This window comes from Nycticebus coucang, chromosome X (genome assembly GCF_027406575.1).
Source record: "Nycticebus coucang isolate mNycCou1 chromosome X, mNycCou1.pri, whole genome shotgun sequence".
NCBI lineage: Eukaryota > Metazoa > Chordata > Mammalia > Primates > Lorisidae > Nycticebus > Nycticebus coucang.
The window spans coordinates 17,399,307-17,412,276 of NC_069804.1; the positions used below are offsets into that span (position 1 = coordinate 17,399,307).

Here is a 12,970-nt window from a genome sequence, read left to right on the forward strand (position 1 = left end):
ACATTAATTTTATATCCAAAGGCATTGCTGTATTTTGTTTTCAATTCCAAGAGTCATTTTGTTGAGTCTTTGTGGTTTTCTAGGTATAAGATTGTGTCATCCACAAAAAGTGATAGTTTGACCTCCTCTTCCTCATTTGGATCCCTTTGATATCCTTCTCTTGTCTGATTGCTTTGAATAGGACTTTGAGCACTAGGCTAGTATGTATAGTAGTAGTGATAGAGGACATCCTTTTGTGGTCCCTGTTCTGAGTGGAAATGCTTGTTGTGGTGCAGGAAGGAGTGCAAGGGCGACTGAGAATTCCCCAAAGAGGACTTTGCAGACCACATGGTTCTGGAGGTAGAGGGAGAAATGGCGCCAAGATATCAACATGCAGAGTTTCTATTTAAAAGTCTGCTGAGTCCTAGAGATATGGACACTGTTTCAGCCTATAGAGAAGCAGATAGGTGCTGCCCTGATTTGAATTCTCAGGAGGTTTTTATGTAAGATTTTAAGGCATATGTTTACAGAAGGAAGAAGAGTTAATAGTCTCATGATTCAATCATGCCAATGCCAGTGGTCTTTTGATTATGAAAAAGGTCCTCAGGGTGAAGGCATTAAATCCTAGAAAAATTCTCAAGGGCAGAACTAAGTAGCTAACAAACCAAGTTGCCTTAGGGGTGGAAGAGGACCAGTTATGGTAACAGCCTTCAGGCTAGATTATCTCTGGCTGAAGGGTAATTTTTTTTTTTTTTTTGTAGAGACAGAATATCACTTTATCACCCTGGTAGAGTGCCATGGCATCACACGGCTTACAGCAACCTCCAGCTCCTGGCTTAGGCAATTCTCTTGCCTCAGCCTCCCCAGTAGCTGGGACTACAGGCACCTGCCACAATGCCCAGCTATTTTTTGTTGTTGTTGCAGTTTGGCCAGGGCTGGGTTTGAACCCACCACCCTCAGCATATGGGGCTGGTACCCTACCCACTGAGCCACAGGTGCCGCCCTCAAGGGTAATTTTTAATCCCCTTCTAATTTTGCTGATATCCTGCCTCTGCTAAACTGCTGAATTTTACTCAGATGTCCCCAAACTAGTTTTCTGTCTATTCTGGTGAACATTCTTAACCCCCCTCACCACTGCCTCCATAGGTGTGCTGAGTAGCAGTGGGGTGGGGTGGGGGGCATGAGGCCCCAGGCATTCTAGCATAAGTCCTCTGGAATGTCTGCCTGCCACAAACGTTTTCAGTTTTTCTCCATTCAGTATGATGCTGGCTGTGGGGTTGTTATAGATGGCTTCTACTACACATCAATTTGAGGAATGTCCCAACTATGCCAATTTTCTTAAGTGTAGATATCAAGAAAAAGTATTCAATTTTTTCAAATGCTTTTTCTGCATCTATTGAGAGATCATACGGTTTTTGTTTTTACTTCTTTTTATATGGTGATTATATTTATAAATTTGCATATGTTGCACAGGCCTTGCATCCCTGGGATGAAGCCCACTTGATTGTGATGTTTTCTTTTTCTGATGTGTAGCTAAGTTCTGGTTGCTAAGACTTTATTGATTAATTTTGCATCTATATTCACCAAAGATATTGGTCTATAATTTTCTTTTTTCATCATGTCCTTCCCTGGTTTGCATATCAGAGTGATGTTTGCTTCACAGAAGGAGATAGAGAGGGTTCCTTCCTTCTCAGTGTTATGGAATATATTCTGGAATATAGGTACCAGCTCTTTGAAGGTTTGGTAGACTTCTGGTGTAAAACCATCTGGTCCAGGACTTTTTTTATTGGAAGATTTTTTTTTTTATTGTGGTTTCAGTTTCAGAGCTGATACTGGTCTGTTCAAGAGTTCTGTTTCTTCCTGGTTGAATATAGGGAGATAGTAAGATTCCAGGAATTGGTTCATTTCCTCCACATTTTCAAATTTCTGGGCATAGAGATTTTTGTATCATCACTGATACAAAATAGTAATGCTATTTTGTATTTCTGTGGTATCTGTTTTTATTTCCCCTTTTTCATTTCTGACTGAGCTTATTAGAGATGTATTTTTTGGTTCTGGTTAATCTGGCCAATGGCTTGTTAATTTTGTTTATCTTTTCAAAGAACCGATTTGAACCTTTTTCTTTTGTTAATCTTCTGAATGGTTCTTTTGTTCTTGATTTCATTTATTTCTGATCTGATTTTGGTTATTTCTTCTGCTGGGTTTGGGATTAGATTTTTCTCTTCTTCCAGTTCCTTGAGATGATTCATTAGATTGTTGATTTGTGCTCTTTCCAATTTCTGGATGTAAACATTTAAAGTAACGAATTTTCCTCTCAGGACTGCTTTTGCAGTATCCCACAGATATTGGTAGCTTGTGGACTCATTGTCATTTTGTTCAAGTAATCTATTGATTTACTTCTTTATCTCCTCCTTGACCTAGCTATCACTCAGCATTAAGTTGTTTAGTTTCCATTAGTTTGTGTGGGGATGAATATTTCTATTGGAATTGATTTCTACTTTTATTCTATTGTGGTCTATAAGGATACAGGATAAAATTTCTATTTTTTAAATATGTGGAGGCTTGATTTGTGACCTAGGATGTGCTCAATCTTAGAGAATGATCTGTGAGCTAATGATAAGAATGAGTATTGGGGTGAAATGTTCTGTAGATGTCTTGTAAGCCCATTTGTACTAGAGTCGTGTTTAAGTCCGTAATTTCTTTGTTTAGTTTCTTCTTGGAGAATCTGTCCAGTTCGGTCAGTTGGGTGTTGAATTCCCTGGCTATTATGGTAGTGTTGTTTATCATATGTTTAGATCAAGTAGAGTTTACTTTATAAATAGGGAGCACTTAAGTTGGGTACATAAGTATTCAGAATTGATAGGTCTTTTTTTTTTTTTTTTTTTTGAGACGAGAGTCTCAAGCTGTCGCCCTGGGTAGAGTGCTGTAGCATCACAGCTCACAGCAACCTCAAACTCTTGGGCTTAAGTGATTCTCTTGCCTCAGCCTCCCAAGTAGCTGGGACTACAGGCACCCGCCACAACACCCGGCTATTTTTTGGTTGTAATTGTCATTGTTTGGCAGGCCTGGACTGGATTCAAACCTGCCAGCTCTGGAGTATGTGGCTGGCACCCTAGCTGCTAAGCTACAGGCACCGAGCCTGATATGTCTTCTTGTTGAATGATTCCCTTGACCAATATATAGTGTTCATCATAATGATTCCCTTGACCAATATATAGTGTTCTTTCTTTACATTTGTTACTTTAAAGTCAATTGTATCTGTGATAAGAATAGCAACTCTTGCTTTCTTTTGTTTTTTGTTTTTTATTTTTATTATTTTGAGATAGAGTCTCACTTTCTTGCCCCCGGTAGAGTACCCTGTTGTTCATAGCTCATAGCAACCTTTAACTCTTGGGCTCAAGCAATTCTCTTGTTCAGCCTCCCGAGTAGCTGGGACTACAGGTACCCTCCATAACACTCAGCTATTTTTAGAGATGGGGGTCTCACTCTAGCTCAGGCTGGTCTCGAACTCGTGAGCTCAGGCGATCCACCCACCTTGGTCTCCTAAAGTGCTGGGATTACAGACATGAGCCACTGTACCCGGCCCTTCTTGCTTTCTTTTGGTTTCCATTTCCATGAAATATTGTATTCCAGTTTCATGGATTTTTTAGTTTTTTGAGACAGTCTCAGTAGTTCTGAGTAGACTGCCATGGCATCATAGCTCACGGCAACCTCAAACTTTTGTCTCAGCCTCCCAAGTAGCTGAGACTACATGCACTCGCTACCATGCCCAGCTAGTCTTTAGAGATGGGGTCTCACTCTGGCTCAGGCTGGTCTTGAACTACTGAGCTCAGGCAATCCACCCTCTTTGGCCTCTGAAAGTGCTAGGATTATAGACGTGATCTACCATGCCCAGCTCAGTTTCATGATTTTAAAAAGCATTTAGAAAACTAAGTAGTAAATGTCCTTAATCTCATAAAATATATCTGTCAAAGCCTATAGCAAATAACATATTTAATGGAGAAATGGTAAAAGCTTTACTAATCCCCAGAATCTGTGACTGTTCTCTTATGTGGCAAAAAAAGTCTTTGCACATGTGATTAATTTAAGGATCTTTATCTGGAGAAATTATCCAGTATTAGCCAAGTGGGCCTGATGTCATAATTGTCCTTATAAGGACACAGGAAGAGACAAGAGTCAGAGGAAAAGGTGATATAATGATGGAAGCAAATATTGAAATTACATATTTTGAAGGTGGAGGAAGGGGCCACATGCCAAGGACTACAGGTGACCACTAGAAACTAGAAAAGGCAAGAAAATGGATCATCCCTCAGATCCTCCAGAGGGAACCAGCCTTGCTGACGTCTTGCCCAATAACACTAATTTCAGACTTCTGACTTTCAGAACTAGAAGAGAATAAATTTAGGTTATTTTAAGCCACTAAGCTTGTGATAATTTGTTACAGGAGCAATTGGAAACTCATACAGATGCCCACTATCAAGACATGTATTCAGTATTATAGTAGGGATATTAACCAGTGTAATGATGTAAGTTAAAGAAATAAAAGAAGATTAAAAAAAAGAAGAAATAAAACCATTACTATGTATAGACAACATGGTTGAGTATAGAAAATCCAAATGAATTTATAGAAAAATCTATCGGGGCAGCGCCTGTGGCTCAAGGAGTAGGGTGCTGGCCCCATATACCAGAGGTGGCGGGTTCAAACCCAGCCCCAGCCAAAAAAAAAAAAGAAAAGAAAAGAAAACTATTAGAACTGATAAATGATAAATAACTATAAGCCCACAGGAGAGGAAAACACAATTAAATTCAAGGGGGATGGAGGGTGAGGGAAGGAAAGGTGAGAGGGGAGGAGGGAAGAGTGTTCAGTAAGCTCTCACTTAATGGGCACAATGTAAGGGTATATAGCACACCCCCGGGTGAAGGGCTCAATGCCAACTCCAACTTTACCTAATAAATGCAAAAAATGTAACCTAATCATGTATACCCTCATATTAATCTGAAATTTAACATTTAGAAAGTATAAATGAATTTAGCTAGTTGTTGACCACAAGGTCAATACATCGAAATTGATTGCATGTCCATTTACTAGTGTATCAGTCAGAGTCTATTCAGGATACAGAAACTACATCAATAATTTCAACAGGGAAACTATATAAAGAATTACCAACTAGTAAAAGGTGATTACTAAAAGGAATAAAAGCACTAAAGAATACAGAAATGGGGCAGCGCCTGTGGCTCAAAGGAGTAGAGAGCCGGCCCCATATGCCGGAGGTGGCGGGTTCAAAGCCAGATCTGGCCAAAAACTGCAAAAAAAAAAAAAAAAAAATACAGAAATGGCAAGTATAGGGAGGAGCTGTAATGTCTAAGACTGAGAGAGAGAGTACCCAAGGGAAGTGTCCCGGAGGTGGCGAGTTCAAAGCCAAATCTGGCCAAAAACTGCAAAAAAAAAAAAAATAATACAGAAATGGCAAGTATAGGGAGGAGCTGTAATGTCTAAGACTGAGAGAGAGAGTACACAAGGGAAGTGTCCCCTATTCTTAACCACAACTGAGATTCACATCTCATTGGAGTGGGTATGGCTGTGGCCCACTCAATAGGGCAGAAGTTTACTTCAGTGCCTCAAGTCAGTGTTGGTTTCCAGCTAGTGGGCCAGGACTGGAGAGGATGGAGTGACCTACTGGGTGCCAGCAAAACTCTCTTTCGGCTGTACACCACACTGTGACTCCTACACAATGCTGGCAATGAAGCACTCACTGTGGTGTCAGTGAACTTTATTAGAGGGTGAGTGCCACTGCACTTTCCACATACCATGCCGTGCTATAGAAACAAGAAGCAAAGCACACTGGAACCAGAAAGAAAAGCTATTTCTTCTGCCTTGCAGTGCTCTTCTGCACCTTCTACTAACAAAGCCTAATATTATAACAGCTTATAGGGTCCAGTTCCAGTACCACAAAATAGGGCAAAAAAAGTAGTTTTGGAGCTGAGTGGAAATAAATTGATACTGGGGTAGCCAGCAATGAACTTTTAGATAATGAAAATCTTAAGATACCATTTATAATTTATAATCAAGTGCTAAGGGAGAAACCTGATGAATAATGTATGAGATTTCTAAAATATTGTTAAGAGAAATCAAAGGGACTAAAATAAATTGGTGGATATTAATTACCGTGTGCAAGGACTGTATGGGTTAATGGTGTCAAGATATAAAATTGTTCTCAAATTGAGCTATAGATCCAGTGCAATCTAAATCAAAATCCCAAGGTAGGGATTTTTTCATAGATCTTGAGAATCTGCATCTAAAATTCATGTAGAAGCACAAAAGGCCAAAAACAGCCAAGGCTTTCTTTAAGAAAGAGAATAAGGTGAGAGGAACTTTCCTATTAGATATCAAGATTTATTGTAAAGGTACAGTAATATAGTGGTATGGAATTGGCACAAGGATACCCATACAGACAAATGGAAGTGAATAGAGAATCCTGAAACAGATGCACGTGTATGCAGACATTTGAAGGTGCCACTGCTGAGCAGTGGGCAAAGGATAGTCTTTAATAAAGGATGCTGGGTGAAATGGATCTCCATATAAACATAGAACAGCCTATAGCTCACAATATACATGAGAATCAACTTTGGGGGGATTGTAGATCTAAATGTAAGAAACAAACAACAGAGCATCTAGAATATGATATGGAATTTTTGCCATTGGACCTGGTAAAGATTTCATAAACAGAACGGAAAACCACTAACCATAAAGAAAAGAGTGGTAATTGTAATTATATTAAAATCAAGAATTTCTTTATATCAGACTACACTATTAAAGGAGGAAAAAAGGTAAGCCAGAGAATAAGAGAAGATATTTGCAACACATGTAATTGGCTAAAGGTTCATATCTAGAAAATATAAATAACTCCTACTAATCAATAAAGAAATGAAAGAGGCTGGGGGCAGTGGCTGACGCCTATAATCCTAGCATTCTGGGACGTTTTTGGATACTGGCAACACCCTATTTCTTATCTTTAGTGTTGGTTACACAAGAGTAACCCTTGTCATAATTCATTAAGTTCTGTATTTCATGAACTTTTCTGTATGTGTAAAACACTAATTTGAAAAATTAAGAATTATGTGTGGGAAAAGAGGTGGGAAACCTATGGCCTTGGGGCCACATGTGGCCTTCTGGGTTTTTTACTGTAGTGTTTCGACTAAATTCAAATTTTAAAGAACAAGTCCTTTTTTGTTTTCCAGACAGAGTCTCAAGCTGTTGCCCTGGGTAGAGTGCTGTGGCATCATAGCTCACAGCAACCTCAAACTCTTGGGCTTAAGCGATTCTCTTGCCTCAGCCTCCCAAGTAACTGGGACTACTGCGCCCGCCACAACGCCCAGCTGTTTATGGTTGTTGTTGTTGTTGTTGCAGTTGTCATTGGTGTTTTAGCTGGCCCGGGCTGGGTTCGAACCCACCAGCCTCCGTGTATGTGGCTGGCGCCCTACCCACTGGGCTATGGGTGCCACCTGAGAACAAATCCTTTTATTGCAACACAGAAAGATGAAGCTTTTCTTGCCTCCTTTGGTGCTTAAAAAAGAACAATCTTGAAGTCAGAAGAAGCCTGCAGATTCCCTACCCCTTAATCAAAACCCTTAAAAATCTATTGTACCCTCAATGAATCCCCAACAATTAAAAAAAAAAAAAAAAACCTTAAAAATCTGCATAATTTTTTTTTTTTTTGTAGAGACAGAGTCTCACTCTACCACCCTCGGGTAGAGTGCTGTGGCATCACACGGCTCACAGCAAGCTCTAACTCTTGGGCTTACGCGATTCTCTTCCCTCAGCCTCCCGAACAGCTGGGACTACAGGCGCCCACCACAACATCCGGCTATTTTTTTGTTGTTGTTGCAGTTTGGCCAGGGTTGGGTTTGAACCCGCCACCCTCGGCATATGGGGCCAGCGCCCTACTCACTGAGCCACAGGCGCCACCCAAAAATCTGCATAATTTTTAATCTTGCAATTCCACTTCTAGGAATGATCGTAAGGAAATAATGGAATAGTTTCACAGCCATTAAAATGATGATATACATATATATGTTTATTAAGGTAGATGCATGTCCATGATTTATTGTAAGTAAAAACACAGGTTAGAGTAAATGTGTGTGTGTTTTTTCCATATGCAATATGTGTATATAAAACATATGCTAGAGTATAATGTATACATGTATTTATTTTAAGAAAGAAAATAGAACATTTATGTATACACATGTTTATACACATAAAACAGACTAGAAATAACTTTTTTCTATTTATTCAAAAATCATTTAAGATAAGCATATCTTTAATCAGAAAAAATAAAGATGTTTATGTTTTGAAAAACTGCATATAGCTGGCTATGGTGGCTCATGCCTGTAATCCTAGCACTCTGGGAGACCAAGGCGGTGGATTGCCTAGGCTCACAAGTTCGAGACCAGCCTAAGCAAAAGCAAGACCCTGTCTCTACTAAAAATAGAAAAACTGAGGCAAGAGGCTCACTTGAGCCCAAGAGTTGGAGGTTGCCGTGAGCTGTGACAGCAAGGCACTCTACCCAGGGCCACAGCTTGAGACTCTGTCTCGAAAGGAAAAAGAAAAACTGCATATAATATTAGGAGGTAAAAGGATATTAGGTGGGAAAACGACAGGCGAGTAATATGCCAAAATATTTTAGTGAATCTTGTACTTTTACATTCTTTTGTGTTTTTAAATCTTCTGTAATAAGCATATCTTACTTTGTTAACTGGAAAAAGGAAAAAAAGAATCTAATACCCAAAATCTGATTTCTTACAGGTGATAGTAGTTCCTGTTGAGATGTGTGCAATATTAAAGACTTTCCTTAGTTATTCTTCCCTCAGGGTGGGGTCCTGGTTGCCCAAATCAGAAAGGAGATCAGCAATTCCCCTAAGCTTCAAAACCCTAAGCCTCCCACTGGCTCTACCAAGGAGGTTGTATTTTTTTCAAACCAAATTATAAATAAATTATATGGGCTTTGTTGTTGTTGTTGTTAGGAAAAGTTTCTCTGGGCCAGTGGGCTTTATCCATGGAGAACATTTTGGGGCTGAAGTTACCATGGAGAACCCTGAGTTCACATCTGGTAACAACGGACAAAGATGGAAATGTTATCTACATGTCCAGCTTCCAGGATATCCACATTGAAAAACCTGTACAACAGGCAAGTAACACAGCTCCAGCTAAAACCTGGCTGGGCTAAAACACTCTTTAGACAACCTATAAGAGTAACTTAAACCTTTGAAAAGTTCGGGGTGGAATCATGGATGAGAGCTATAGTCTTAGGAAAGGCAGGAGGGGAATCTCCCAGGTACATTGTGATCTGTTGCAGAAATTTGCATGTTCTCAGGAGAGGCAAAAAGAAAAAAAAAAAAAAAAGCTTCAGCAAGCGAATCCACATCAAATATAGGTTGTTTTTTTTTTTTTTTTAAGTATTGTCCCGCAGAAAGGCATATGTACCATCCATTCTTTCTTACCACATACCGTTTAGAACTGCTATCCCCAAACCCCAGGGAACCAGTCCACAACCTTTTAGGAGCAGACCACAAAGCTCCCTACCCCACCCTCCTACTGCACCACCATCCCTGGTCCACAGAAAAATTGTCTTCTGTGAAACTTATGAACCAGGCCACACAGCAGGAGGGAAGTGGCTGGCCAAGCAAAGCACCCTCTTCTGTATTTACAGGGAGTGGCCAGCCGGCTCCCCATGCTTGCATCACCCCCTGAACTTCATCTACCTCCCCACACCCACCCCTAGTCTGTGGAAAAATTGTCTTCGATGAAACCGGTCCCTGGGGCCAAAAAGATTGGGGTCTGCTGATTTGGAATACTCCAGGTAGTCTTTCTGAAACTGAGTATGCAGACTCGCTGAGAGGACCCAAAGAATGCCTTAAAGATTTTTAAAAGGTAGAATCCCTTGTTAATTAAAAGCAGATACCCTGGGGGAGTTCAGATCCCAGTACTTATCAGTTAACAACTCATCAGCGATTAGTTGTCTCATTGAGCTGAAAGCACTCTGTTTGGAGGTAGGACTTGGGAGATCCTTTACGGGGAAGATGTGAAGAGCAGCGAGAAGGGAAGTAAAGTGCAGGTGGGAGACTAAAATATCCCCAGGAAGGAGGCTTTTGACTTCACGTCACAGGTAGTTACCACGGCGATTAAAATCCGAGGCTTTGGCTTCAGAGAGTTGATGTTTAAATCCTGCTTTACTAGCCATGCGACTGGGAAGTTCTTCTATGTCTCTGTTTGCTACCTCTGTAAAATGGACACAATAGTTCTGTTCTGATTCCCTAGGGTAGTTGTAGAGAACTGAATGAAATGATCACAGAAACTCTCAGTAAATGGCAGCTAATGTTATTTACTGCTGCCTTGTTCACTTGGCTCTCTTCTCTGAGAACACAAAGTGCAGAACCTTAGAACGAGGAGAGCAAGGTCTTTTCTCTGATTGAAGAGGGCTGGGCTGAGCCTTCTCAAATTTCTATCTAATAAACATAATTTGAATTGGCGATGATGTTTAGTTGCTAAAGTTGATTTGTGTCATTAATTCTATATGTTTTAACATTTAGAAAATCTTTACTTTAGGTTCAATCTACTATTGTTGAAACCGTATACAGATACCGATCTGACCTGGAAATCATATTTAATATGATCGACTCTGATCACTCAGGTAAATGGATTTTGATTAGTTCAATAGTAGTAGAAAGCAATAGCTAGTCTGTTTCTCTGAAATCAGAACTCTGTTTTTATCTATTCTTTGTCAAAACTTGGTGAACCTCAAGGGGAATAATAAACTCATGTTTAATATTATTGTCACATTAGTTTGGCCACAAATTCTGTATTCAAGACCATAGGGAGACCAGGCACAGTGGCTCACACCTGTAGTCCTAGCACTCTGGGAGGCTGAGGTGGGTGGATTGCCTGAGCTCAGGAGTTTGAGACCAGCCTGAGCAAGAATGAGACCCTGTCTCTATTAAAAATGTAAAAACTAGCTGGACATTATGGTGGGTACCTGTAGTCTCAGCTACTTGGGAGGCTAAGGCAAGAGGATCACTTGCACCCAAGACTTTGAGGTTGCTGTGAGCTATGACACCATGGTACTCTATTGAGGGTGACAAAGTGAGACTCTGTTTAAAAACAAAAAAAGACCACAGGGTCCTACAGAAGTCTATGGAGCCATTGGTGAAACTGGACTCCTTTTACAAAACACCAGCACCAGCACAAATGAAAAGATAATTCACTGTCTATTTTAATATCTTTAGTTATTCCTGGCAATAAAAGTCATTCTTAAGAGTTCTAATTCTGTTTTGGAGATTAAGGGTTATGAAAGCTATTTTCTACCTAACTTTGACACACAATTACTTACTTTCAAACTTAAAATCATCAGCTAGGCTGGGCACCTGTATCTCAGTGGTTAGGGCACTGGCCGCATGCACTGGGGCTGGTGGGTTCGAATCCGGCCTGGGCCTGCTAAACAAACAAACAAAAAAATAACTGGGTGTCATGGCAGGCACCTGTAGCGCCAGCTACTAGGGAGGCTGAAATGAGAGAATCGCTTGAGCCCAAGAGTTTGAGGTTGCTGTGAGCTATGATGCCATAGTACTCTACAGAGGGCAGCAAAATGAGACTCTGTCTCAAAAAAATAAAATAAAATAAAAATAAAAAAGAAATCATCAGCTAATCCCCTACTACAGATACCCATAAACACAAAAACATCAATAACCAACACATGCCTATAAAAAGGCAGCGCCATTGTTTGCCATTCTCTCATTGACTCCCAGGTATCTTCTCCTTCTACTTTGTTGTTGCTATCCTCTCTGCCCCAGATCTTATAATTTCTATGCCATTTTTAGTTCCACAGTCCTCAGTCTTCTCCCCATTTCTCAACTGTCACTCATGCTACTTTTAAAATAATCTCAGGATTACTTGGTAGTTGAAAGTGATGTATTATTTCTTACATTTATGATCTTATTCTTCCATTTCCTTCAGTATCGTGATGGTCAGGCACATTAGTGAGCTTCTAATTGGGACTATTCTATCACTGCAACTTTCCCACCCCTGCCTTAGGTGAGTCTTAAAATGAACACTTAATAACCTTCTCCTATATTCTTTTAGGCCTGATCTCCATGGAAGAATTTCGGGCCATGTGGAAACTTTTTAGTTCTCACTACAATGTTCCTATTGATGAGTCTCAAGTTGATAAGCTGGCCAACACAATGGACTTGAACAAAGATGGAAGCATTGACTTTAATGAGTTTTTGAAGGCTTTCTATGTAGTGCATAAATACGAGACGAAATCAGACAACAGCCTTACTAAGCAGATATGACAGCATCCTTCAGGTTCCTTATAAACAGCTGGGCCCAAATCACGGACATAATCCTTTCCAGGACTCTTGAAATTCATAATCAGTCGAGAAAAGTGCACCTAAATTCACACAACACAAGCAAATGCATAGTATAGGCTTTGGAAGTTCCTAGCAAGCTGTTACTGGTAAGACTAGGCTAAATGTCAGCTGATAGGATTTGGCTCCAGCATGAGGACCCACACATTGCCTGTGACAAACTGGGTTTGAATACAGTGTTGGTTTCTTGGATACCACCTAACCAAGAAACCAGAGCGGTTTGAAAACATCTGAAATGAACCCACAGAACACCGGAGAAAACTATTAAATGCAACATCTGTGAGCAACTGAGGGATGGGTGAAGGGATACCGAATTATTAATGGAATAAAATCTTTCCATCATTAAACTGTAATCCTTTTTTTGAGATTTTATAAACCAGTGATCCTCAGTTACAGAACCCACCCTTCAGGGATGAGGGCCATATCAGATTCTTGGGGGAAGCTATGGGAATGTATGTTTAAAAAGAATATTTTTCATGTCTGTTGAAGATACAAAATGAATACATGTGGATTGAGTCCTAAAATTAATATAGTTTGACACCTTTATTGGTAAGATGGGGTCCTGGCTATG

The 12,970-nt window shown here is 40.1% G+C and overlaps 1 protein-coding gene across 1 annotated transcript in view; it reads left to right on the plus strand.

Annotated features, from left to right (window-relative positions):
- Window positions 1–12,692, plus strand: part of PPEF1 (protein phosphatase with EF-hand domain 1) — a 116,606-nt gene extending 103,914 nt beyond the window's left edge. The window contains exons 15-17 of the mRNA XM_053579777.1: window positions 9,001–9,164; window positions 10,583–10,667; window positions 12,113–12,692. Coding sequence (XP_053435752.1) covers window positions 9,001–9,164; window positions 10,583–10,667; window positions 12,113–12,324 — 461 coding nt within the window. The 3' untranslated portion in view covers window positions 12,325–12,692. The remainder of the gene's footprint in view (window positions 1–9,000; window positions 9,165–10,582; window positions 10,668–12,112) is intronic.
- The last annotated feature ends 278 nt before the right edge of the window (window positions 12,693–12,970 follow it).